The sequence below is a fragment of the Podarcis tiliguerta genome (genome assembly GCF_965153285.1).
Source record: "Podarcis tiliguerta genome assembly, chromosome: 13".
In the NCBI taxonomy this organism is placed as follows: Eukaryota; Metazoa; Chordata; class Lepidosauria; order Squamata; family Lacertidae; genus Podarcis; species Podarcis tiliguerta.
Window position 1 is genome coordinate 28,602,216 of NC_139546.1, and position 27,335 is coordinate 28,629,550.

Below are 27,335 nucleotides of genomic sequence, written 5' to 3' on the forward strand. Positions count from 1 at the left end.
AAACATACACATAGGCACACAGGAATAGGCACTCATATTTTAATACCAAATTTCATAAATAACTAAAGCAAGATTGTTATTGCTTTCTCTTTCCAATATGCCTCATTGGGGATCTTCTGACATGTTGTCTAGGATCAAAGAATGGAAACAGATAGCATTGTTTAGGATCAATGTGTGCTAATCAATTACTTGAGTTGTAGGCCACAAATTCTATACAATTTAGACCAGCCTTTCTCAACCTTGGGTCCCCAGATGTTGTTGAACTACAACACCCATCACCCCTAGCTAGCAAGGCCAGAGCTCAGGGATATTGGGAGTTGCAGTCCAACAACATATTGGGACCCACAGGTTGAGAACCGCTGATTTAGACCCACTGAAAATAAAGAACCTAACTATGTAATCTTCAATAATTTCAGAGGATGCTATCTGTGTAGGACTAGCATTGGACACACTATTTGTATTTTATCATCATGAACATTTTCATTTTCTATTGTGTTCTTTATCAAGGTTTATTAGCTGTAGCTTTCTGCAAAACAGACTGTAACCTCAAACATGTACACTGCTACTTTCAAAAGAAAAAATTGGACAAACATAAATGGCTTCATTAACATCCTGTTATATAGTGTGTCCTGTAAAGCTGCAGACAGCTCCTACCTTGATGAATCCGCTTGTCCATAACATAAGACTAGAAGTTAATGGAAGCTGAGAATAGTATACAAGGTAGGAAGTCATATGACTTTTAATAGAAAAAAACAGTGTCACTGATTGCTGTGTGAACCACACATAAATATATGTGCCTAAACCCTGATATGTAACATGTGACCCATTTGGGGAAAGAACTACCAGCATTAAGTTAGAGACTCTTGATTGTTCATGTGGGAATTGAATCTAGAAGCCTATCTATTTTGAGAAAATAAACTAGTTGCACTTTTGAGAATACAGATAGTGCTTTTGAGAATAGAAACAATTTGTGCAATCAATGCATGCTGGCAAGTTGCATTCAATGATCAAGCTTTTTTCTTCTCTTTTCTTTTAAAGTAGCATTATGAATTTTGCTTATTTCGGTAATATCTAAAAGGACTAGATTTCAGATGAGCAAGACACACATAAGAACTCATTCTTATGTGTGGCAAAGGGGGCAAAGAAAGGTCAATGAGGGTTGTGGCCTTTTAGTCTCAAAGCCAGACAGAGAGAACAAGGTGGCAGTGCTGTGGTTCCCCACCCATAACTTACTGTTACACCCAAACCTGGGGTGGTCATTTCCCGCCCCCTCCAAACAAACCACAGTGTCATGGACAAGCTGGATTCAGAAGAGTGATGGGAGGTACCAGCTGAGGAACCCTCTAGGGAACCCCCAGAGGAAGAAGGCTCAGAGCCGAGGAATTTGTGGTAAGATGACAATGAGTGGAAGGAGGTGTCAGAAGCAGAAGAGCAGACCCTCCAAGTGTCCCTATTTTCCAGGGATGTCCCTGATTTAGAGAAGCCATCCCGGTTTCTGATTTGATCCCAGAATGTCCCACTTTTCCTTTGGACGTCCCTATTTTCGTTGGAGAAATGTTGGAGGGTATGGAGTTATCTGACCTCCAAGCCATCTGAAAGCATTTTATATATGTTATATATGTTTATATCTTTTTATATATGTTGGAAGCTGCCCTGAGTGGCTGGGGCAATCCAGTAAGATGTGTGGTGTATAAATAGTAAAAATATCATTATGGAATGGGACATCCCTATTTTCATTGGATAAATGTTGGAGGATATGGAAGAGGTGACAGGATTTAGGGAACAGGAAGAGGCCAAGGCAGAGCACAGTTTAAACTCTGAGGCAGAAGAGGGGGCTGTAGAGGGGTGGAGCCAAGAGACAGAGAGGCAGGCTGCTGAAGAAGTCAGCGGGTCTCCCCCTCCTGCTGCAACCAGCTACCCTTTCCCTGGTCTCCTAGAACATGTTGAGAAATGAAAGGGGCAGAGCAGAGGGTGGTTGTGTGCAGACACAGCCTGAGACTGCAGGGGAAAGACCCTGGAGAGGAGGAGTTCTAGGCAGCACTGGGAAGGTGAGAATCTTCAGCCCTTGCAACTACTTCATCGGGGCAATACCTCATAGAACGAGTTGCTCAGACCACTGGGCCGGATCTGTGGTTTGTTTCCTTGAATAATAGAGTTAACTTCACTGACCTCGGGTGATTTATTGTTTCGTTGCTGACCTACTACTGACTCCAGTCCTGACACACAAGTTGCAATCAATGTTTGTCATTGGTTTACTGGTTTGGGTTTATTGAGACCCAGGTTCATATGGAATCTGAAGCAAGGAAATGTATGTGCTCCTGGCAGCAGCACAATCAGGAAAAAATGAAGCATCCACAAAAAAATACACAAAAACAAACCAAAAACCCCTCCCCGACCCGCTGCCCCAGCACATTTTGACCTGGTGCCAAAAGGTGTGTAATGAAGGCACTAGCAAAACCTCCTTGAGCAGACCATTCCATAAATGGGGAGCCATTGTAGAGAAGACCGGTTCACATATAACCACCCTCCATACCTCTTATGGAACAGGCACATGAAGAAGGGCCTCAGATTATAATCTCAGTGTCCAGGCAGATTTAACTATGTTTCAAAGCAAGGAGGTTCCATTCTGGTCTGCAAGGAAATTTCCTGAAACCGCATCCACCTATCAATCAGCTGATGTTGTAAGTGATGTCAACTGATGGGAGGATAGAATTTAGTTCTTTATTGCATGTGCATCCCTGTTCCCTGCTTGGAACACATGTGTTCAGCAGAGACAAATCTCTGCATCATCACCACTATTATTATTATTATTATTATTATTATTATTATTATTATTATTATTATTATTATTTTGCAGGCATCAGTTGTGATTGGGTCCTGTGTCCCATGCAGCCAGTGTTTGTAAAATGCAGGAGAAAGGATTCTTTCCTCACCCTATCCTCAGATTTCCCCAAAGCATCAAGCTTGTTACTGCCGTCCCCAAGCATCCTACCACAAAGTGCTAGGAGCTAGAGAACCCTGTGCAAGAGATGTTTACAAGACAACCCAGTCATCTTGTATGTGATATCATAATGCTGTAATATGATCAACAGGAGGATTTCCCTCCCTCCCTTAAAATTGGCACTTGTGCTCAAGAAAAAAAGGGAGAGTTCATCCCTGATACATGAATGAGGCCACAGCAATTTATTTTCAGGTCCTTTGATAAATAGAGTTCTTATTGATTACATAAGATGTAGAATGTAAAGCATATTTGGAGATTTTACTGAGAAAACACATCAGAAGTCCTTTAGAAGCAAGCTGAAGAACCACGACAGCCATAAAATTTCTCAGGAGTTGTGGTTTACAAATTTAAACAAAAAAATTCATCCACTATCAGAGGCCTGTAATGATTTACCACAAAGTAAAACCCAACTGTCTTTCTCTTGCAGTTCTGCTACAGTGTGAGTTCCTGCTCTGGTGGTTACATGTCTAAGAGTACTACCATTGGAAAAAAAACCATCTTTGATCATTTCCTTTCAGTGAAAAATGAAATATTTTTTCCCCAGAATCTTTAGCAAGGCAGCTTTGACTTCCTGGTTCCTCAGAGTATAAATAAGTGGGTTTAAAAGTGGGGTGAGTGCACTGTATATGAGGGTCACCATCATGTCTCTTTGAGAAGCATTACCCACAGAGGGGAGCATGTAGTTAAACAGGACAGGCACGTAGAGCAAACTAACCACCGTCAGATGGGATCCACAGGTGGAGAAGGCTTTCTGTCGACCACTTTGGGACTGCACTTTGAAGAGAAGAAAAGTGATAATGTAGAAGTAAGACAGGAGTATGGCAATAAAAGGACCCATAGCAACACAACTGGTTACTGTGTTGAGGAGCATCAGGCTGAGGTAGGTGCTACCGCAGGCCAGTTTCAGCAAAGGTTTGATATCACATAAAAAGTGTTCAATGCGGTTTGGCCCACAGAAGGGGAGACGGGCAGTTGCCATTGTGTGCATCAGGGCATGAAAAAAGCCAGCGGACCATGTGGCTGCTGCCATGAGTTGGGAGACCTGCTTGCGCATTATGATGGTGTAACGCAAGGGGTTGCATATTGCAACATAGCGATCAAATGCCATGACACTGAGAAGAATGCCTTCACTGCTGCCCAGGAAATAGAAGAAGTGGAGCTGAGCCATACAGCCACCAAAGGAAATTTGTTGTGTCTCTGATAGAAAACCAGCCAGCATCTTTGGAACTGTGGTGGTGGAATAGAAAATGTCAAGGCAGGAAAGGTTTCCAAGAAAAAAGTACATGGGAGTGTGAAGCTTTGGTTCAGCTATTGTGACGAGCAAGATAGCTGCATTGCCCACTAGACTGGCCAAATACATCATCAGGAAGACGGCATAGAGTATACACTGAAGCTCCCAGACATTGGTCAGGCCCATTAAGATGAATTCTGTCACCTCTGTTTGATTCTCCATCACTAAAAGTCAGCAGAGAATAATAAGGTGAGAGGAGGTCACTGTACAGTGCAAGTAATATCCATTACCTACAGTATATAATAAAATTGTTCAGAAAGAAGTGTATAAAATTGCTCAGTAGAATTGTAAGAATGGTGAAAGACTGTTAACATGTACATAAATGATAAAGATGACAAAGAACATTTCTATTTAACTCTAAACCCACCTTCATTCTGTTTAGGTATTTTTTAATAATAATAAAAATATTATAACTACTTATGAAAGTAGTACCGTTCTCAAGTAGCCTATTACTTGTTCGTGGCCACATCAAAAGCTGAACCTGAGTGCACTCTATCCACCTGCAATTTCTAGAAAATGATATTCAGAGACACACTGCCTCTGACAGGGGAGGTAGAAAATGGCCGTCATGACTAGTGCCCACTCATCCTGTAGCTTTGTAGATTTCAAAACAGTTGATTACATCATCAATGTGGAAATTGGTTAGAGAAGCTGTCTGCAACCAACATGGATTCAAGACACTAACAAAAATGTTCTTCTCTTGATATTGGAATATATTTGTTAAAAATAGTATGCCTGTATCCAGCGGTGATGCAGCTTTTTGACCCTTTTGTTTTCTATTCCTTAAAAGTATGAAGGTTTTCATGCGTGCATCAGGTGGCAACAGAGTACAACTCCCAGCAGCTGACATGGTGTGTGTGCCTAACAAATACCAGGAACCTGCCTTGTAGCATCAGAGTCTATCAACAGAATTCATACTTTCAAAAACAACTTGGGGAGCAAACACAAGCTTCTTCCAAAATTAACCCTTATCTGAATGGTGCAACTATAGCCTTGTAATTTGTACAAATATTGATATACGGTACATGCACGTGCAGGCATAGTGTGTATATACATTCATCTATTTGTGAGCATCAACATACCAAAATGGGAGAAATTTTGAAAAAATTTAGAAAAAATGGGAGAAATTTGTGTTTAAATGATGCTGAATTTTCATGAGGACTTTTCTTTTTTAAAAAAATCATAAACTTGATGTGGAAATGTGAATAACCAAATTTAAGACTGAAAAGATGAGAAACGGAGTGTATGGGATAATTATTCTAGAATAATTATTGTGATTTTGAGATTGGTGACCTGGCATGGTCAACTCTTCCTGTCTCTGATTATCCCTTCCTGGCTCTGGTTATCTGTGTTTTATTGTTTTCTCTATCCTGGTCAGTAAAAGCCTTTGATGTATGGCCTGGCTTTTTGTCTTGTAGCTGAGCCTGTATAAGCCCTAACAGGCCACAGGTCTATAAAATATCTAGTTTTGGGGCATAGAAGTCAGAAGTTTGGCACAGTCTATTGGCCACAGAGCTGTGCATCAAAGGCTACCTGGGGGTCACTTCGCCACTTCTTCAGGGCTTCTCAGTGGCAGATTGAAGTGCTTTCTTGGTAATGTATATTTTGCTTGCCGTTTGGAATAAAATCTGTAATCTTCTCACCCACTTGGATTTGTATTGCTTCTGAATCTAATTTTAAAAGAACCATCTTGCATTTAGCAAGACACTGAGAGGTTTAAAAAATTGAGATATTTGCTCATCCCTGACACTGATACAGATACAATGTGAATCTTGTGGCCTATGTATGCTTCGCAGCATTAGATACAATGAATTATTGTAGCTAGTGCACACCCATGAAATCCAGACATTCTAGATAAGCCACCTTATTTGCATTGCAAAAGGGGTTGGAGGGCCAAAACAATGACAAAAATATTTGGAAAATGGGTTGCAACCTTGCTTGACACACATTGTGCTAAATATTCTGTTTGATCATGCTGCAGGCAGCTCCTACCTTGATGAGCCCATTAGATAAGACTAGAAGTAAATTGAAGTTTTGAATGCTGTAAGAGGTATGAAGGGAGCCATATGTATTTAAAGGTGACAGGAAAAAATACACTCTGGTGGCTGTTTGAACCCCACATGGCTTTATAAGCCTAAACCCTAATATGGAACATGTACCCAGCCAATTAAAGATTTTTGCTGTCATTGGGGAAAACAACTACAATAATCAAGTTAGGGACTCTTGATTGTTCAGATGGGAACTGAATGCAAAAGCATATTGGTTTTAAGAAAATAAACCATTGCTGCTTCTGATTGTGCAGTTTATGCTTTTGAGAATAAAATAATATGTGACATCGGTTAATTGTAACAAGTTTTATTTAATGGCTTTTTTTTTACTGCTGTAGCATCATTATATCTGGTTGTTTCAATAATTTTTAAAAGACTCACATTTCAGAGTAAAGGGTCTGTTATAAAGCACCATTATTTCCACTCCTTGAAGACTCATACACAGTGCAGATTTTTTCATTCCCTCTCATTTCACTCACACACAAATCTCTACCAACCTCCTCTGTAATAAGTTTGAGTTCAATGTATTGAGAAAATGGTTGACATGGTGGTATTAAGTAACACTTAGAACAAGCAATTGAAGCTGAGGCTCCAATACTTTGGCCACCTCATGAGAAGAGAAGACTCACTGGAAAAGACCCTGATGTTGGGAAAGATGGAGGGCACAAGGAGAAGGGGACGACAGAGGACGAGATGGTTAGACAGTGTTCTCAAAGCTACAAACATGAATCTGACCAAACTGCGGGTAGCAGTGGAAGACAGGAGTGCCTGGCGTGCTCTGGTCCATGGGGTCACGAAGAGTCGGACACGACTGAACGACTAAACAACAACAAAGAACAAGCAATAATTTTCTATTGGAGCCCTTTCAGCCAACTAGTATCATTTCATTTTTGTTCCATTTCTTATATTTCTATGCTGCTTTTCACTCACATGAGTGAACACCAACAAATCACCAATTGATAGGTAGAGCTGTGTAAAGGTAAACTTGAAAGGCTTTTTTAACGCTATCCAGAATATTGTTGGAAATTGATTTCATTAAAACATACGATCATTCTATTATGTTGTTTTAACTGAGGTAAGGTGCTTGGATGAGAAATCGTTGACTGTAATATGGATTTTATTATCAAGATCCTGGAACCTGGGGAGGGGGGGAAATGGGGGGGGGAATAAGGATGATATGTTTTTGGATAATATGTTTTGTTTTAATTTTGAATAAAATGTTTTGGGGTTTTTTAAGATCCTGGAACAAACTCAGTTTTGGACATCTAGTGCCATTGGGCCCAGGTTCTGATGAAACCAGGAAATGGCTTAGCTCTTAGCAACAACACAAACAGGAAGGAGTGAAGTATCCACAATTTCAGCTATGTTGTAATGTAGGGAACCTCCACCACACAGGCCAATCATTGTCCACCGGGGGTTCAAATTTGGTCCGTATGCCATTTCTGCGAATCATGCTTACCTATCAATCAGCTGATGTCACAAGTGATGTCAGCTGGTGGGTTGGCGCTTCTAGTAAAATACTAACTTGCATGCCTGTTTCGTACTGGGAATAACCCAGGAAAGCAGCCCCAACTTTTTGCAGGCATTGCCTGTGGCAGGGATTCTTGGTAAAATACTGGTTAATTTCTCCACTCCACTCTCAATCACTTGATTGGCAATAGGTAATGGAAGTGTATAAACTATGCCTTAAAGCAAGGATGTCCAATTTGGCAGATGCCGTGATTTCCCCAAACCACATCCACGTATCAATCAGATGATGTCACAAGTGACATCAGCTTATGAGTGGGAGGGTAGAGATCAATTCTGGCTTAGCTGTGGATGCAAGTGTCCCCCTTTTATGCTGGCATCAACAGTGAGAGGGGCTTCTCCTGCATGCAACCAATCCTTCAAAGTACAGCCTTATTTCTCCTCTCTCCATCACCTGATGGAGAGGGGACAATCAAGGCTTTACCAGTCAGATACTTAGAACTCCCAAAAGCACCAAGCAAAGGGCAGGAAACACCTCTCACACTGTGATTCCCAAGTGAGTGACAGCTTGGGAACCCTGCAGAAGGGATTTTTAGTGGTGGGAAGAGTAAAGCACCCATCCATCATGTGACTGATGAGCAGATTTCCCACCCACCTGTCAATCTTGGGCTCCAGAACCCAATAGGTTCTCCACCCAGGTTTAAATTGACATGAATGAGGACACAGCATCTAATTTTTTAAGTGCTTTGATAAGTTAATGGTCCATTGCCTTTCACAACAAGAGATAAAAGTACATTTGGAGATTTCACTTAGGAAACACATCAACAGAACTTTCAAAGAAAGCTAAGAAACCATGATGTTCATATGGTTTCTTAGGAGTGGTGGCTTATATTATCTATGTTTAAACAAAAGATTTTAGCTGATATCAGAGACCTGCAATGATGTCCTGCATTGTAAAACCCATTTTTTTTTTTTTGTTATTCTTCTTGTATTACCATAGCATTTTGAGTTTCCATTTTGAGTTTCCATTTTTGTCCTACTGTAGTATTATTCACAAAGTCTTTTATGATTTTTTCCTTTCAGTGGAAACTGAAATATTCTGCCGAAAATCTTTAACACAGCAGTTTTGACTTCCTGGTTCCTCAGTGTATAAATAAGTGGGTTCAAAACTGGGGTAACTGCACTGTATATGAGGGTCACCATCATTTCTCTTTGAGAAGCATTCTCCACAGAGGGCAGCATGTAGTTAAACAACACTGGCACGTACATCAATCCAACCACCATCAAATGGGATCCGCAGGTGGAGAAGGCTTTCTGTCGACCACTTCGGGATTGCACTTTGAATAGAAGAAATATGATAATATAGAAATAGGAGAGGAGTGTGGCAATGAAAGGTCCCATGGCAACGGAACTAGCTACAGTGTTGAGGAGCATGAGGTTGAGGTGGGTGCTGCCACAGGCCAGTTTCAGCAAAGGTTTGATGTCACATAAAAAGTGTTCAATGTGGTTTGGCCCACAGAAGGGCAGACGGGCAGTTGCCACTGCATGCATTAGGGCATGAAAAAAGCCAGCAAACCAAGTGACTGCTGCCAAGATTTGACAAACCTGCCTGCGCATGATGATGGTGTAACGCAAGGGGTTGCATATTGCTACATAGCGATCAAATGCCATTACTCCAAGAAGAATGGCTTCACTGCTGCCCAAGAAATGGAAAAAGTGGAGCTGGGTCATGCAGCCAGCAAAGGAAATGGTTTGGACCGGCATCAGAAAACCAGCTAGCATCTTTGGAACAGTGACTGTGGAAAAGAAGATGTCAAGGCAGGAAAGGTTTCCAAGAAAAAAGTACATGGGAGTGTGCAGCTTTGGTTCAACTATTGCAACAAGGACAATAGCTGCATTCCCCAGTAGGCTGGCCAAATACATCATCAGGAAGATGGCAAAGAGTGTACACTGAAGCTGCCAGAGATTGGTCAGGCCCATCAAGATGAATTCTCTCACCTCTGTTTGGTTCTTTGTCACTAAAAGGGAGGAAGAAAGGTAGGTGAGATCACTGTAGAGTATTATTCACGTCCATCTCCCGTATCAGAAATCCATACAGACATAAGCAGATAAAACTCAGTCTAATTCTAAACCCCCTTAGAGAAGTGATTTTCTTTTCCTTCAACCATTTTCATTCCTTTTGAGATTCCTAGTCATATCGTACAGATGAATGACTTGTAAAATCTACAGACTTTTAAAACGTGCAGAGAAGCTCATGGGACACTCTTCCTGAGCCTTTACTCATGAGAACATTTATCCCAGCATCCTGTTCTTACAGTGGTAGGCCAGATGTCTATTTCCAGGTCACAAGCAGAACCTCAGTGCAGCTCCACTTTTTCCACCTACAATTCCCAGAAAATGGGGTGGAGGAAAACAGTGAACAAAAACCATATCCAAAATGGTTAAGTCTCTTAAAAATAGAATCTAGCCAGACTCTGTATGAGAGAAAACCAGCAGGAAGCTGTTAATGAAAAATGCTGTAAGCTTTCTAAAGAATGCAACTATCCAAAACATCATTAACTTGCATTAACAATACATTTTTGAGTTTGTGTAAATAACATCTAGAACTTCTACATGGTAATTACAGAAATGCAAAATGTTTGGAGAGTGCTCTAATGTATAGGGAAGTTTTTAATGTTTTGTTGCAACACGCCCAGAGTGACTGGGGCAACCCAGTCATATGGGTGGCATAATAATAATAATAATAATAATAATAATAATAATAATAATAATAAAAACTCTTTTGCAGCTCAAGTAAGGTATTAACTGTATGTTATACATGCAGGCTTTGCTGCAAAATTCTCAATGAGTCTCTGCTTAAAAAGCACATCTGAAGCACAGCAGAAGGTATTCTGCCTCTAGCAACATTAATACTGGGAAATTAACTCCAGACATTGATTATAACTCAGTTTCAGTATTAAAGACTTCATAATACAACAAAAGCATTGTTTTGTCCTTGTTTCTGTTACCCACAGAAACAGACACTGAGATATGAATATTTCATTGTCCATCACACAGGAACAGCATTGCAGGGATTAGATTAGATGATCCTCAGAGCCTCTTCCAAGTCTTTGATTCTATAAGATACTAACATTTTAGTATCTGATTCCATAAATAACTACAGCAGTGGTGAAATGAAGGGGTTTAGCCAGGAATTTTGCCCAGGGTGAAGCCTCTAGAGCAGTCGTTCCCAACTTTTTTGGGTCATGATCCACCTAAGCCACCTAAGCCTCTCGAAAATCCTGATTCCCCACCCCCCCACCCCGGTGACATATAATTCTTATTATTCAAAACGTGAACTCCTATTAACTTGGTCTAATTCATTCTCAAATTGCCACCCTTAAAAATCACCCTTGTGGGGCATGTGCCCCATGTTGAGAACCATGGCTCTAGAGCCACTGAAGCTCTGAGCCTCCAAGCAGTAAGCCTGGTCTGCCCAGTCACACAGACCCCACTCCATAGCAGTTTTGCTTTGCCTTTGTTGGCTCCCTCGTGTGACTCTGTGCCTCAGTGGAGTTGGAAAGCAATGAAGATTTTTCTTTTCTGTTGCAACAGAGTTCTCTCCCTCCTTGCAAGGAAGACCCAGAACAAAGGTGTGTAACAACTTTTAAAGACTTTAGAAATACATACAGAATTCCTTTAACTAATGTCTAAAATATAACTACTAATTTCCCAGTCACCCTACATATGTAACAGAACCTTAGGAAAACATCAGGCATGCAATGGAAGGGCACTTCCTCCTTGAAAATAGATTCACAAAAAGAATTAATGCAACTTATATGGAACCTAAAGTGACTACAAAGTATAATTTCCTGAAATGAGTAACCTGGATAAAACCCTTTCCTCTGTGTTATCATAATTAAAATTTCATTTTTCTATTGTGTGCTTTAGTCGGGTTTATCAGCTGTAGATTTCCACAAATGCAGACTGTCAGCACAAACTTGTATACTTTCATCCTTGGAGTAAAGAATGGGATGAGCATACATTTCTTGATTAACAGATAGCTATATAGTGCATTCTTTCAAGCTGCAGACAGCACCTACTTTGATAAGTCCGCTTGTCCATTGAACTTGAGACTCCATTAAGTTGTATGAAGTAAGTACAGTATTTAAAGGAGACAAAGCAACAATAACAACACTCTGATTGCTGTGTGAGCCCACACAATTTTAGTATGCAACATGTGCCCAGCTTGTTAAGATTGTTGGCTGCCGTTGGGTAAATTAGCTACATTCATTAATTTAGTGCCTCTTGATTGCTCATGTGGGAATTGAGTCCACAATGCTCTTTATTTTGAGAAAATAAACAATTTGTGCTTTCGATAATACAAAGTGTGCTTTTGAGAATACAAAAATTATGCAATCCATATATTCTGCTACGTTGTTTTTAATGACCAAGATTATTTTTAACATCATCAATGTTTGCTCGTTCAACAATTTTTTTAAAGGCTCACATTTTTTAGTAGATAGTCCATTTTAACACCATTCTCTCCTCTCTTTAGAAGTTGTGTGCCTTGGCCCCACCACATAACAATGATTCCTGATTTAGGAAAAGAACCAGTCAAGACACAACATTTACATTTTGGGGTCAAAAAAGTCCACAACTTTTATTCATTGCAAATGTAATAGGTTTGGCGTAGCATTGGGTATAACCATTAACATCCAGCCTGGCTGCTGGAAGTATTTCCAAAGGGGTTTGCCCCTGAGACCAGGAGGACCTATAACATACATCAAAATGGGTCACCCCCACCTTAAGGGGTTCAATGACCTCCTAGGCATCTTCCTGGATCCCTTTAATGGGATACCTCTTTCCTTTGGTGGAACAAGCAGAGGATTACAGCCTGCCCTCCACCAAGACTAAGGCCAAGCAAATGCCTAAACTGCCACATGAGCCAAGCACTTTTGGCTTGTCATCAAACCAATCACATTTTCAACCAGGCCTTTAAGCCTCCAGGCATTATTCGCTGCAGCTGGCAGGTAGACACCGTCATGTCTAAACAAGACCTCTGATTTGTGCAAACCTGTTTGGGGACACCACAGCATTGCCTCCTTTCTAACAGTTCATTAGAAACTGTTTTGTGGGTAAGTTACATAGCATGACTCAAAGTTCGAAAGTATGGCTCAGGCTACCATCTTTGATTTATTCCTCTGCATCTCCAGGTAAAACTAGGAGAGGACCCTGTCTTACACCCTGGAGAGCCATCATCAGTTAGTCAAATAGAGCAATGATCCAATTCTGTATAAGCCAGCTTCCTATGTTTGAAAGATAATTTTTCTGCATAATATTTTCCTCAGAGCAGATTTTACCTCTTGATTCCTCAAAGTGTAGATCAAGGGGTTTAAAACAGGTGTGACCACACTGTACAACAGAGTGATGCTCATTTCCCTTTCAGAAGATTCACCAGTAGAGGCAAGCATGTAGTTGAAAATAACTGGAACATACAAAAGTGCTACCACCGTTAGGTGAGAAGCACAGGTTGAGAAGGCCTTCCAACGGCTCTGCCATGACTGGACTTTGAAGAAGAGGAAGGAGATGATATAGAGATAAGAAAGGAGAGTGAGAAAGAAGGAACCTAGAGCAATGCAACTTGTGACAACATTGAGGAGGGTCATGTTGAGCGCCGTGCTACTGCAAGCCAATTCTAGCAGGGGCTTGATGTCACAGAAAAAGTGCTGAATAAGATTGGGGCCACAGAACCACAGCCGGGAAGTGACTACTGTGTGCATTAGGGCATGAAAGAAGCCTGCGGCCCAGGTAGCCACAGCTAGTGCAAGGCAAGCCCATTTATTCATTATGATGGTGTAACGCAGAGGGTTGCATATGGCCACATAGCGGTCATATGCCATGACTCCCAGAAGCATGCCTTCACTGCTGCCCAGGAAGTGGAAGAAGTGCAGTTGAGTCAGGCAACCAATAAAGGAGATAGTGTTGTGCCTCTTTAGGAAGCCATTCAGCATTTTGGGTACAGTAACTGTGGAGCAACATATATCAAGGCAAGAGAGATTTCCAAGGAAAAAATACATGGGGGTGTGAAGGCGTTGCTCAACCAGGACTACTGCCAAAATGGCCCCATTTCCTAGCAAGCAGGCCACATAGAGCAGCAGGAAGACTGTGAAAAGCATGTGTTGCTGTCTGTGGTCATTTGCTATACCCAAGAGAATGAACTCGTAGACCTCTGTCTGGTTCCCCATCTCTGTGCAGATAAAAGAAATAAAAATGGGGGGAAATAGGCCAGTGGTTTTAGAATGGAATTAGAAGAGAATGTACTGTAGTGATGAATGAATTGAAAGACAGTGGATTGTGGTGTTGGGACTGAAGCCATGAAGGCAATTTGACAAGGCTTCTTTCCCTGGTCAGTTTTTAAATTAATTTTAAGGAAAACAATATGAGCTAGAAAGACATGAAGATTATTTTCAAAGTATGTAGTATTTCAGCAGAAGTCCAGAGTGTTGGATTAAATAATCTTCATCATTTCTTCCATCTTTGTGATGCTAAGTAGAGTGCTGAATGCAGGGTGGAATACATCTGATGCGATATTTATCTCACTCTGTCATTCCTGGAAGAGTGATGAATTTTCATTAGCGCAGGGATAGTCAAGATGTTGTTGGACTCCAACTGCCACTAGCTCTAGCCAGTTTGTTCAGGAATTGAGTGAGTAATAGCATCTTCTGGAGGGTACTGCATTGGCCGTGCCTGAATTAGAGAAACACAGTTAGTGACATATTGAATAATCAGATCACATTTTGTATGAAATGAGTTTGTTAGAGTCTCTTCTATCCTACACACACTCTTTTTTTCTCTCTTGCTATACCCAGGTAGAACACCATTCCCGCTGTGGGAGAAGTGCAAAGCAAAAAATTTTAGTGGTTGCACCTTCTCTCCATCACCTGTTAACACTTCACTGTCTTGTCCAAGCAATAAACGTATCCCTCACTCCTTTTTCTTGCTCTGAACATAACCAAGGAACCACTTTGCATTGCTTTGTCATTGTTTTAGCAACCTTTGTAAACCTGCCTTACATCACACTTACAGGCTTGGGCTATCTATTGCATTGGTCTGTGGTTATATGCCCCTCCTTCCATTTCATATGCACATCCTTTAAAAGACTCAACTCACCAGAGTGCTCACCAAACAACCAAACTGGCTTCTTCAGATGTGTCCCATGTTTCTTTTTGTTCCCCCTTCCTTTCATTTGTTAAATGTGTAGAAAATAACAAAAACAACAAGTGTTGCATAAACTGCAAAAAGGTTTGTTCTTGTTGATTCCGACTGGCAACTTTAACTGGCCCCTGTAGCTGTGTCATTATGGGAAGTTTGATGTCACTTTCCCCCCAAGAAAAAAGACATTGAGTTAAACATTATTAGCTGCAAAGTTGCTCAACATCAAACTGCACTTAAAGTTACAGTACAATGGGACAGCTGCAAACATGGGAAACTCATTGCCCCAGTTGCATGCAAAGGAACAAAGAAAATGAAAGATAGTGAAATTTATGGAAGATCCATATTATACACCTAAAGCATGTTCAGCACACATTTGAAACACATTATTCACCCCCAAAATTGTAGGAACTATAGTAAGGTTACCAGATTTTTTTCAAAGAATCCGGGGACACTTTTTTTTTCTTTTTTTGAAAAGAAAAAAAGGTTATTTTAAAAAGTTGTTGTTATTGTTGTTGTTATTATTATTATTATTATTATTATTATTTTAAAGAAGTAATATGTCCTCTTCTGTGGTCTCCTCTGTCACATGGCCTTCCTCTAGGCCCCGACCTGCTCTCTTGGAGTGCTAGCCGCTGTGGAGTAGGCTTGGCTTGGGCCTGGGCTCGGCCATGTGTCCTTGCCCTCCCAATGCTCTCCTACTTCTCGTCTTCAGCAGCAGCAGCGGCGCAGCAAGATCGGGGCTCACCTCTTTTTTCTCCTTCCTCTTTCTCTCCCTTCCTTCTCCTTCTCCTCTCCTCCTTCTCTCTGCCCGCCATTTTGCCTTGCCGGAGGTCCCCATATGATGTGTCTTGTGCTGTTGAACCAATCACACAACATTCATTCCTGCTAATAAATCTACAACACCTAAAATATAAATATGGGGACATTAAATGAAATCCAGGGACATTCCGGGGACGGATTTTGTCCGTGGACAGATTTGTAAATCCGGGGACTGTCCCCGAGAAACAGGGACTTCTGGCAACCATAAACAGAGCTACTCCATCTCAGAGCTACCATTTCTAGCACTCCTAAGAACTTACACTTCCCAGGGTTGTTTGGGAGAAGTCCTGTGCTTTAAATGTGCACCACTTGTGCTTTAGATGTATAGTACGGATCTGCCCATAGCTATGTATACTCATTCTATATTGGTGCAGCTCCATCAAGTTGAATCTCCAACTAATTACCCACTAGTTATTAGGCAACATTTAATCAGATAAAGATTTTTACTTGGCATGGAGATAAGTGTTTAAAACTGTTAATTGCTGAAGATCAATTGTTAATTGCTGAAGTAATTGTTAATATTGAAGACTAGCACAACAGTATTACTACGAGACAGAAAAGAGACATGATTTACATGTGCAGACGAATCCCCACGACGGGGTGAGCTCCCATTGCTCGGTCCCTGCTCCTGCCAACCTAGCAGTTTGAAAGCACGTCAAAGTGCAAGTAGATAAACAGGTATCGCTCCGGCAGGAAGGTAAACGGCGTTTCCATGCGCTGCCCTGGTTTTCCGAAGTGGCTTAGTCATGCTGACCACATGACCCGGGAGCTGTACGCCAGCTCCCTTGGCCAATAAAGCGAGATGAGTGCCACAACCCCAGAGTTGGTCACGACTGGACCTAATGGTCTGGGGTCCCTTTACCTTTACCTTATTTCTGGATTTTCCTGGGATTTCATTACCGGGATTTCAAAGGTGGAATTGATGTCCCAGGGTCATTTCCAACAGGCTCTTTATATTGGATCTTAGACAAGTTGACCGAAAATTGTGAGTTTTTGCGTTTTTGTAAAAAAAGAAAGAAAAAAAGCTCAATAATTTTGGAGTTTGTTTAAAAACAGCTCAACTTTTTGAAATATGGCAACCCTGTAGTTAAGGGATCCACATACTGAATTCATTTTTGTTATCTTTTTTAAAAAGTTGCTTGCTGCTGCAGCTCTTACCTTAGCAAACTATATACTTCTTTCAGTCTAGATATTCAACTTGTAAATAGATTAAAATCCACAGAACCAGTGTAAGATGTTATCATCAGTTTGCCCACACTCATATTAAAGCAGAGGAGAGATATAGCTTCTTTGTATACTTTTGAGAGTGCTCATTTTATCACATCTACCCTCCTTTGGAAAAGAAAAACCAACCTCCCTTTAGGAGAAAAAACCAAAACCTTTAGAGATTTTTCATGTCATATGAGAATTCCTTTGTTTTTGAAAACATAAATGATTAATAAGGTCTTTTGAGATGGTATGTTAATTGTTTGTTTTATATGATATTGTCTAGAGTGAGAGAGAAAATTTTGAGCTTGTTTAAGCAAACTTGCTGATGAATTCCAGCTATGAAATTTCATGCTGGAGTCCATCTTTGAAATTCTTTTGTAGTTCTTCTCAGGCCAGTAACAGTGAATCCTTCTTCTTTTTTACCCATTGGTTTCTTCATGTTGCCTTTTTTATATATCAGATCTGTATCCATTTATTAGTTTGGGAAAGGCTCATCAGTTTGTTCTTTGTAGGCAGCAAATGGGTATTGTTGACAACTAAAGGAATATATCATATTGGTTGATTTTATCATGTCTCATAATACTTTTGCAAATAGGGAGATTTCACCCCAACTTTCATTTCCTTTTTGCCTTCCCATCCACATAATTTTGATGAGCTCAGTATGAAACTTCAATACTTGATTGAAAACAACCAAATAGGTTGTGGTGGAGTTATTAAGTTATAGTGGACTTGTGTTGAGTTAAACTGGAAATGTGTTTATAATGTTATCAAGACTATTTTTGGGAACATGCTTTTGTTAAATACTATGGTTGTTCTGTTAGGCTCTTAAAAGTGATGTAAGGTTCAGACAAAGTTATTCAGTTTATTTATTTGCATTTATTTATTAAATTTTATACCACCCTGCATTTGCATACCCTCCAAAATTTCTCCAATGAAAATAGGGACATCCCATTCCATAATGATAATTTTACTATTTATACCCCACACATCTTACTGGGTTGCCTCTGGGCAGCTCCCAACATACCGTAATTTTCGCTCCATAACACGCAGTTTTTTTCCTCCTAGAAATTCGCTCGTTATGGAGCGAATGCCTACGGATGGTGGGGGAATCTGCTGCAGTCGTGAGCAGTCCGTGGCTTGCTTTGAAACAGCAAAGCGGGTGTAAGCGGCTCCTGTCAGCGAGCCCAGCCGGGGAGGAGGGAGAGAAGCAGAGTGGGAGAGGACAGGAGCCGCTTACACGAGTGTAAGCAGCTCCTGTCCAGTTGGCTGCTTTAAAACAACCCTGTGCTCTCTGTCCCTGCCTGCAGTTTTTTGCTGTCCGATTTTGGATTAGCCACTATAGGGGCTGTGTGTGTGTGTGCTTGAGCTATCGTTCTCCTCCTCCTGCCTCCCGTTCACTCTCCCAGCGCCCCTGCGCTCTCCCAGCGCCCCTGCGACTTTAGGATTGATACTCTGTGTGTCTGTGTGTGTGTGAGGGATCGTTCTCCTTCTCTTGCTTCCCGTTCACTCTCCCAGCGCCACTGTGCTCTCCCAGCGCCCCTGCGACTTTAGGATTGATACTCTGTGTGTCTGTGTGTGTGTGAGGGATCGTTCTCCTTCTCTTGCTTCCCGTTCACTCTCCCAGTGCCCCTGTGCTCTCCCAGTGCCCCTGCGACTTTAGGATTGATACTCTGTGTGTCTCAGTGTGTGTGAGGGATCGTTCTCCTTCACTTGCTTCCGGTTCACTCTCCCAGCGCCCCTGCGCTCTCCCAGTGCCCCTGCGACTTTAGGATTGATACTCTGTGTGCGTGTGTGTGTTTTGACCTCACTGGGCTTGTTGGGGGAGAGTGTTGGTCCCAATTTTTCTTGATTTGTCTCAGAGTGGTTACTATCGTGGTTTCCTTTGTTTGTTTTAGCGCGTTGCTTTTAATTATCTTTAAGTGTGAGTGTGAGCGTTTCGGCAGCTGCCGGGGAGGAGGGAGAGAAGCAGAGCCTGCTTGTTTTAAAGGAGCAAAGCGGGAGAGGAGAGGAGCCTCTCCTGCATTATTAGCAGCATCCTTCTCCACACACAACACACGTGCTCCTTGTCCCTTGAATGCTTTTCCTTCCCTCCCCACTTAAAATGTGGTTACAAAGCACGGATCCACATGGATCCTCAGGATTTTTGCACTGGGTCACCCCAAATTCACCATCAGATCACATAGCATGTCCATGGCTACAGCCTGCACCAAAACACACACACACACACACACACACTGTTTCATAGGGCCACAATGGGGCAAAAACGTGGTTACAAAGCATGGATCCACATGGATCCTCAGGATTTTTGCATTGGGCTACCCCAAACTCACTGTCAGAACACATGTCTGTGGCCACAGCATGAACCACAAAAATCATACATCCACTGTTTCGTTTAGAATATTTTTTTCTTGCTTTCCTTCTCTAAAAACTACCGTATTTTTCGCTCTATTGGACACAGTTTTTCCCCTCCAAAAATTGAGGGGAAATGTGTGTGCGTCCTATGGAGCAAATGCAGGCTTGTGCCATAGCCGCGCGCAACTCCTCCAGCAGGGAGAGGCTGCATGGGGCTATGGCTTCTTTAGCCCTGCGCAGCGTCAAGGAGAGGCTGCACGGGGCTAAAGGGGAAGCCAAAACAGTGAGCGGGATGGATCCCACTCGCTGCCTTGCCTTCTTCCATAGCTGCGCGCAACCCCTCTGGCAAGGAGAGGCTGCACGGGGCTATGGCTTCTTTAGCCCCACGCAGCCTCTCCCGGGAGGGAGAGGCTGCACGGGGCTGAAGGGGAAGGCAAAACAGCCTTCTTCCATAGCTTGCCTTCTTCCATAGCTGCGCGCAGCCCTTCTGCAAGGAGAGGCTGCACGGGGCTATGGATTCTTTAGCCCTGCTAAAGGAGGGAGAGGCTGCACGGGGCTGAAGGGGAAGGCAAAACAGCGAGCAGGATCCTTCCCGCTCGCTGCCTTGCCTTCTTCCATAGCTGCGCGCAACCCCTCCGGCAAGGAGAGGCTGCACGGGGCTATGGCTTCTTTAGCCCCACGGAGCCTCTCCCAGGAGGTAGAGGCTGCATGGGGCTAAGGGGGAAGGCAAAACAGCGATCGGGATCCATCCTGCTGGCTGCTTTGGCTTGTTCCATAGCTGCGCGCAACCCCTCTGGCAGGGAGAGATTGTGTGCAGCCTGTAAGCTGCTCTTTGGGGCTGGGGGGGGGGAAATATTTTTTTCTTGATTCCCCCCCCCCTTAAAACTGGGTGCGCCCTATGGTCCGGTGCGCCCAATGGTGCGAAAAATACGGTACGTGCGTGTTATGGTCAGGTGCGTGTTATAGAGAGAAAAATACGGTACATAAAATCATAATAAAACATTAAAAAAACACCTTTCCTAAACAGATTGCCTTCACATGGCTCAGGGGTCAGATACCCTCCAATATTTCTCCAATGAAAATAGGGACGTCTTAAGGAAAAGTGGGAGATTCTGGGATCTTATCAGAAACCAGGATGGCTTCTCTAAATCAGGGATGTCCCTGGAAATTAGGGACACTTGGAGGGTCTGCATTTGTAGATCTCAGGGTGATTCTCAACATAAAAATACACCAAAGAACCACAAAAATATAATAAAAACAAGAACAAACCAATAAAGCCTCTTTTGATGATTTCCTTTCAGTGAAATGTCAAAAACCTTCTTCCCAGAATCTTCAACAAGGCAGTTTTGACTTCCTGGTTCCTCAATGTATAGATAAGTGGGTTCAAAACTGGTGTAACAGCACTGTATATGAGGGTCACCATCATATCCCTTTGAGAAGCATTACCCACAGAAGGAAGCATGTAGTTAAACAATACTGGCACGTACATCAATCCAACCACCATCAGATGGGATCCACAGGTGGAGAAAGCTTTCTGCCGACCAGTTTGGGATTGTACTTTGAAGAGAAGAAAAATGATAATGTAGAAGTAGGAGAGGAGTGTGGCAATGAAAGGTCCCATGACAATGCAACTGGTTACAATATTAAGAAGTAAGAGATTCAGGTGAGTACTACCACAGGCCAGTTTCAGCAAAGGCTTGATTTCACAAAAAAAAGTGTTCAATGTGATTGGGCCCACAGAAGGGCAAACGGGCAGTTGCCACTGCATGCATCAGGGCATGAAAAAAGGCAGCAGACCATGTGGCTGTTGCCAAGATTTGGCAGACCTGCTTGCGCATGATGATGGAGTAACGCAAAGGGTTGCATATTGCTACATAGCGATCAAATGCCATTACTCCAAGAAGAATGGCTTCACTGCTGCCCAAGAAATGGAAAAAGGGGAGTTGTGCCATGCAACCACCAAAGGAAATGGTTTGGACTGGCAACAGAAAACCAGCTAGCATCTTTGGAACTGTGGTTGTGGTAAAGAAGATGTCAAGGCAGGAAAGGTTTCCAAGAAAAAAGTACATGGGAGTGTGCAGCTTTGGTTCAACTATTGCAACAAGCACAATAGATGCATTCCCCAATAGGCTGGCTAAATATAGCATCAGGAAGGTGACAAAGAGTGTACACTGAAGAGCCCAGAGATTGGTTAGGCCCGTCAAGATGAATTCTCTCACCTCTGTTTGGTTCTTCATCTCTAAAAGACAGCAGGGAGAAAGAGAGGTAGGTGAGTACCATTCAAGCCATTTACCTATACAGTGGTTCCTCTACTTATAAACATGATCCCTTCTGGGGTGCCATTCGCACCCTGAAAAGTCCGTAAGTAGAACACCACTTCTGCTTGTGTGTGTGATGTGATAGGGCACTTCTGCGCATGCGCAAACTGGCGAACCCAGAAGTGTTCATAACCTGGAAAAAGGCAATGTGAAGCAAACACAACTCGAGGTATGACTGTGTCTGAAATCTCTACAAACATAAGCAGATAAAACCCCAGTCTAATTCTAAACCCACTTACATTCTTTATAGGGAAATGATTTTATTCTTCCTACAACCATAATCATTACTTGCATGCCCAGGTGTCGCACAACCCTCAAACCTGTCTGATGAATAACAGTCAAGAAACAGTATTTTTGGTCAAATTAGGGACAATTTTATTGTCATCCCAGTCGCAGAGCCATCCCCTCCTACCCCCAGAAATAGACACTCACATTTTAGCATATCATTACATAAATAACTACAGCAAAATTGTACCTGTGTTCTCCTTCCAGTATGACTCTTTCAGGATCATCTGAAATCCACATTTGGACAAAGAATAGTTACAGATAGCATTGGTCAAGATTAATGTTTACCAATTAATTAATGTTTGCCAATTCAGTTATTCGAGTTGCAGCAAACACCCATTTAAATTATTGAACCCAAGTTATGTTCATTAACTTCAAATGGTCTTATCTTACTAGCACTAGCACCAGTTTCAACCCTTTGCTTTACTTTATCATCATGAGCATTTCATTTTTCTATTGTGTTCTTTACTCATGTTTATCAGCTGTAGTTTTCACAAAAGCAGGCTGTAACATGCATAATTTCACCCTGGGAGTAAAGAATTGGATGAACATAAATTGCTATTTAATATATCCAGCTATATAGTGTGTTCTTTCAAGCTGCAGATGGCGCCTACCTTGATGAGTTCACTTTTCCCTTAGATGATTGAACATGAGACTGATGTTAAGTGGTATGAAGGAAGTATTTAAAGGAGACAAAAGAAATACACTCTGATTGCTGTGTGACCCCACGTGAATGTGTAAGCCTAAGACTTAGTATGCAACATGTGCCCAGCTTGTTAAAGATTGTTGGCTGTCATTGGGGAAATCAGCTACATTCATTAATTTAGTACCTCTTCATGTGGGAATAGAGTCTATAAATCTCTTGGTTTTGAGAAAATAAACACTGTGTGCCTTTGAGAATATAAAGTGTGCTTTTGAGAACACAATTTGTAGAATCAATAAATTCTGCCAAGCTGTTTTTAATGACCAATTTTATTTTTAGAATATTATTTTATAAGGCCCACATTCTTGAGTACAGAATCCATCATAATGTAATTGTATTTGCGCCTTGGAAGCTGCGTACAGATTTTCTCCTCATGTGCCCAGGCACCACCACTGCCCTGATGTCCCCTGATTTAGGAAAAGAACCAATCAATACACAATAATAATTTTGGGGGTCAAATAAGGCCACAACTTTTATTATTTACAGGTGTAATAGGTTTGGCAAACACACTGGGTATAACCATTAACACCCAGCCCAGCTGCTGGAAGTATTTCCAAAGGGGTTTGTTCCTGAGATGAGGAGGACCTGTAACATACAGTACATTCAAATGGGTCACCCCCACAGGAGAACTGTCTTAAGGAGTGCTATGGCCCTAGCCCATGCCTGGGTGTCTGAAGAGTAGCACCTCCTCCCAGATCCCTTTAATGGGATACCCATTTCCTTTGGAGGCTCAGGCATAAGCTTACAACCCCCTAAAACAAGAGTAGGGCCAACCTAAACTGTCATCTGAGCAACTACCATTATGTCTAAACACGGCCTCTTGTCAGGTTTCAGTGAATTCTGATCCTTTCCCCTCTCACAGTAGACAGTCAAGGAAGTAGACAAGGAAGCTCTCACTGAGTCTTTATTCAATATTCATGGCAAGAGGCCTCTGTACACTGCCTGTTAAGTTAATGGTGTTGCTCCAACTGAGCTTCTCCTCCCTCCCTTCCTAGCAACAGCGCTTCACCTTACAGTGGCCGCCAGGGTCTAATTGTCTCTGAGTCCTTTGCTCTTCCACTTTCAATGCATGCCAGGTTCTGGAAGAAGGAGGGGGCATCAGAAATGTTGTTCTGTGAGAATGTGTCTCTGTCTCGCCCTTCTCTTCTCCCAACACCTCCCAACTCTTCTGTTCACCTGTCTCTGAGCTGTGACCTTCCTCAAACCACAGCTTCAGGAGAAAGGGGGGAGCAGTATCCACCATTCCTCCTCAGTCTCATCCCCCTCAGTCCAGTCCCTGACACCTCTTCATCAAAGGTGGTGTTGGGGTGCCAAATCAAGAATCCACCCAATAACTCAACTTTGCATTTCACTGCACAGTTCACCTTCTTTCTTGCTTGAATTGAAAACCACACCATTGAATTGAATTGAACACCACACCATTGCCTCCTTTCCAACAGTTCAGACCCATTTGTGGGTAATTTCTCATTAAAAAGCAAATTAATTCATACTTTGTGAAGCAATCAGCAAAACAAAACACAGCCATGCTTTAAAATGGTAACTTCTTTGAATTTAGCAATGTCACCCAAGTAATATGTACAAAAATGCATACACCAGTGTAAAGTGACATATTTGTGGAAGTAGCACACAAAATTCTATTACAGTAGGGGGAAATGGTATATCAGGAGAAATCCCATGCAAACATGTGACAATCAGGAGAAATTCACACTGAAATTGGAGGATTTTCACGAGGACTTTAAATAATGCAAACTGATGTGGAAATGTGGAAAGTGAAAATAAGTCGGAAAAATGAGAAACTGAGGGAAAATGTAGTTGACAGATTTGCTCATCTTAGCCTAGACAAACTATGTTCTGTAACCAAGGTGTCACAGGAGCCCCTCATTTCCCCAAGAGATTGCTTTTTCAGCTGAATGTTGCTTTTATTTGTTTATACCTGCTTACAATGATGCCCTCTTTCCATCAGATCTGGGCTTTGGATCAGCTCCTAGCTTCTTGGTTTTATTCTCAAATGTCATCTCAGTTGCCAGGGTAGAATTCCAACTGCTGCATCACCTCTGAACTGGATATGATCTGCATATGCGCATGCTTCTTTTGATAAACTGAAAATAGAGTAGTGAGAGCATTTTGGCCCTTACTGCCAGTACAATGAATTTTGGACCTGCCAGTATGATATCTCTTCAGCAACACAGATTGCTGTTTCCCAAAACTAACCATTTACACATACTTCTGGCAATGCAAGTAAAGTCACATTCCTTCCTCCCTTTCTTTTTGATGAAATTACAGAGGCATATCAGTTCCCTTTATCCCACAATGAAATAATTTTGGTTTTCAACATTGAATAAGGACCATGCCTTCCATCAATCAAGATCTACCCCAAAGATCTTACCTGCATTACATTGCAGCAGAGAGTTTGGCCACAGAGTATACACTTGCCTATGATCTACAGACAAGCCCTACAGGCATGCTCACATGGTATTCATGTTTTAAAGGCATGTTGGCTTTTTCTGTGTGTTACATACATTTTTAGGTGTGTACAGGAAAGGGGAATCACCATAACGATTCATTATGAAAGTCTGTAGACCAAGGATGGGAAGCATTAGCTCTCCATTTGTTCTTGGACCACAACTCTCATATTCTTTGTTTATTGGCAATGATGTATGGGATTATTGGAGGTACAGTCCAACAGCATCTGGATTGTTCTATATCCCTATTGTAGACCTTTTGTGAGGTTGAACCAGTTTCAGAGACCAGATCTATCCAACAGATTGTTACTTACTGTAGCTTGGAAAGACACAATATAAAAGACTGTGAATTTGATCTGATAAAAAGATTTAGAAAATTCATGCCCGTTGCATGAAAATATCCCACCCACCAATAAAGAATCCAGATATAGCTGCCCCCTCCCTTAGTTCAACACAGGAAAGCCTAAAAGTGGTTATGAGGATCTTTTGACATTCTCTGTGCCCAGCTGCATCTTATGACCTTTCATGGCCAATATCAGTTCTCTGAAACAAGGGCAATAACAAACTATTAAGTCCATATTTAAACTCTGCACTTTTGATTTATTAATTTCCTAATAGCAGTTTTCACTTCTTGATTCCTTAGAGTGTAAATCAGAGGATTCAGAACTGGAGTGACAACAGTGTACATGAGAGTGACCATGATTTCTTGCTTTAGGGATTCTCCTGAGGAGGGGGGAACGTAAGTCAAGATAGCCCCTGCATAGAAAAGAGTCACAACTGTGATATGTGAGGCACATGTGGAGAAGGCTTTTGCTCTGCTTTCCTTAGACTTTACCTTTAAGAAGAGGAAGGAGAGGATGTAGGTGTATGAAAGAAATGTTAGGAGGAAAGGGAGCACAACAATTAGACCTGTAACTATGTTGAGGAGCTGGAGGTTAAGAATGGTGCTACAGCACGCCAATCTCAAAAGGGGTTTAATGTCACAGAAGAAGTGCTGGACTATTTTGGGGCCACAGAAATGGACCCGAGATGTCATTATGGTGTGCATGAGAGCATGGAGGAATCCAGTGGTCCAGGTAGCCATGGCCAAGAAAAGGCAAGTCTTCTTGTTCATGATGACAGTGTAACGCAGTGGATTACATATTGCTACATAGCGGTCATAGGCCATGACACCCAGCAGTAAAGCCTCACTGCTACCCAGGAAGTGGAAAAAATGAAGCTGTGTCATGCATCCAATAAAAGAGATTTTCTGGTATCCAAAGAGGAAGCCTGTCAACATCTTTGGTACAGTGACCGTGGAGTAGCATATGTCAAGGCAAGAGAGGTTCCCAAGAAAGAAGTACATGGGGATGTGCAGGCGTGGCTCAATCAGTGCTATGAGTAAAATGATGGCATTCCCTACCATGATAACAAAGTAGACAAACAAGAAGATGATGAAGAAGAAGGTTTTCCGCCCAGGGACATTAGTCAGACCCATGAGGATAAAATTATTCACATTTGTCTGGTTCTCCATCACTGAAAATAAAGGCAGAAATATTGCAAGGAAGCATTATTATGACAGGCTGTTTCAGTTGTAAATGAGCAAAGATGAAGCCAAAGAAAAAAGTAAATCAGGTGGATGGGGGAAAGGATAAGTAAGTCTAGAACATCAAAAATAGAAATTGGTTACATAGGCCACAGTAAATCACAGCTAGGATCCTCTGCCAAATCTAAATTCCTGACTATGCTAAAGGGTATGCATAAGATTTGGGGTGGGTGAGTAGAGAAGAGCTGATCTCTTCATCTTTGCTGACTCCTCAGGCCCCAATCTTCTCATATTAGCAAATTGCTCTAAAGATCAGCCTACAATGATGTGCTGGGCTTGTTGGCTCTTAAATGAAGAGTGAGAACTTGCATACACATAACAAAGACACTGGGTGCCACAAAGGCAAACCCACCAACCAGTTTCCCAAGTAAAAATATGCTTCTGATGCTTCATGCCCATAGCCATCACTGTCCTAATCAGCTTTGTACTACCTGTACATAACAGGAGCTGGGAAACACAAGTTGGGAGAAGAATATTGCTCTCAGATTCTGCTTGTATGCTTCCCATAGGTGTCTGGTTGCCCCTGTGAGAGCAGCTACTCTACTATGTTGGCCCTTTGGCCTGACTGAGTGGGACTCTTCTTGTGTTCTTATGTGAC

The 27,335-nt window shown here is 42.0% G+C and overlaps 4 protein-coding genes and 1 pseudogene across 5 annotated transcripts in view; 1 reads left to right on the plus strand and 4 right to left on the minus strand.

Moving 5' to 3' along the window:
* The window catches only part of LOC310662094 (vomeronasal type-2 receptor 26-like), a gene marked incomplete at both ends in the record, with an annotated part of 371,804 nt that overhangs the window by 329,688 nt on the left and 14,781 nt on the right, over positions 1–27,335 (plus strand). The window lies entirely within an intron of this gene.
* LOC310663393 (olfactory receptor 12D1-like) lies at positions 3,516–4,454 on the minus strand (the record flags this gene model as incomplete). Its single annotated transcript, XM_083411212.1, has 1 exon — positions 3,516–4,454. One exon carries the CDS (start codon positions 4,452–4,454, stop codon positions 3,516–3,518), a length of 939 nt encoding a protein of 312 aa, XP_083267338.1.
* Positions 8,855–9,814, minus strand: LOC310662529 (olfactory receptor 12D2-like; the record flags this gene model as incomplete). Its single annotated transcript, XM_083409466.1, has 1 exon — positions 8,855–9,814. Exon 1 carries the CDS (start codon positions 9,785–9,787, stop codon positions 8,855–8,857), a length of 933 nt encoding a protein of 310 aa, XP_083265592.1. The 5' UTR covers positions 9,788–9,814.
* On the minus strand, positions 13,096–14,034 carry LOC310662530 (olfactory receptor 12D1-like; the record flags this gene model as incomplete). The annotated part of the gene is made up of 1 exon (XM_083409467.1): positions 13,096–14,034. One exon carries the CDS (start codon positions 14,032–14,034, stop codon positions 13,096–13,098), a length of 939 nt encoding a protein of 312 aa, XP_083265593.1.
* On the minus strand, positions 20,682–26,665 carry LOC310662531 (olfactory receptor 12D1-like; annotated as a pseudogene). The gene is made up of 2 exons: positions 26,344–26,665; positions 20,682–21,301 (listed from the first exon to the last, which is right to left on the minus strand). The product of its transcript is annotated as an olfactory receptor 12D1-like (transcript).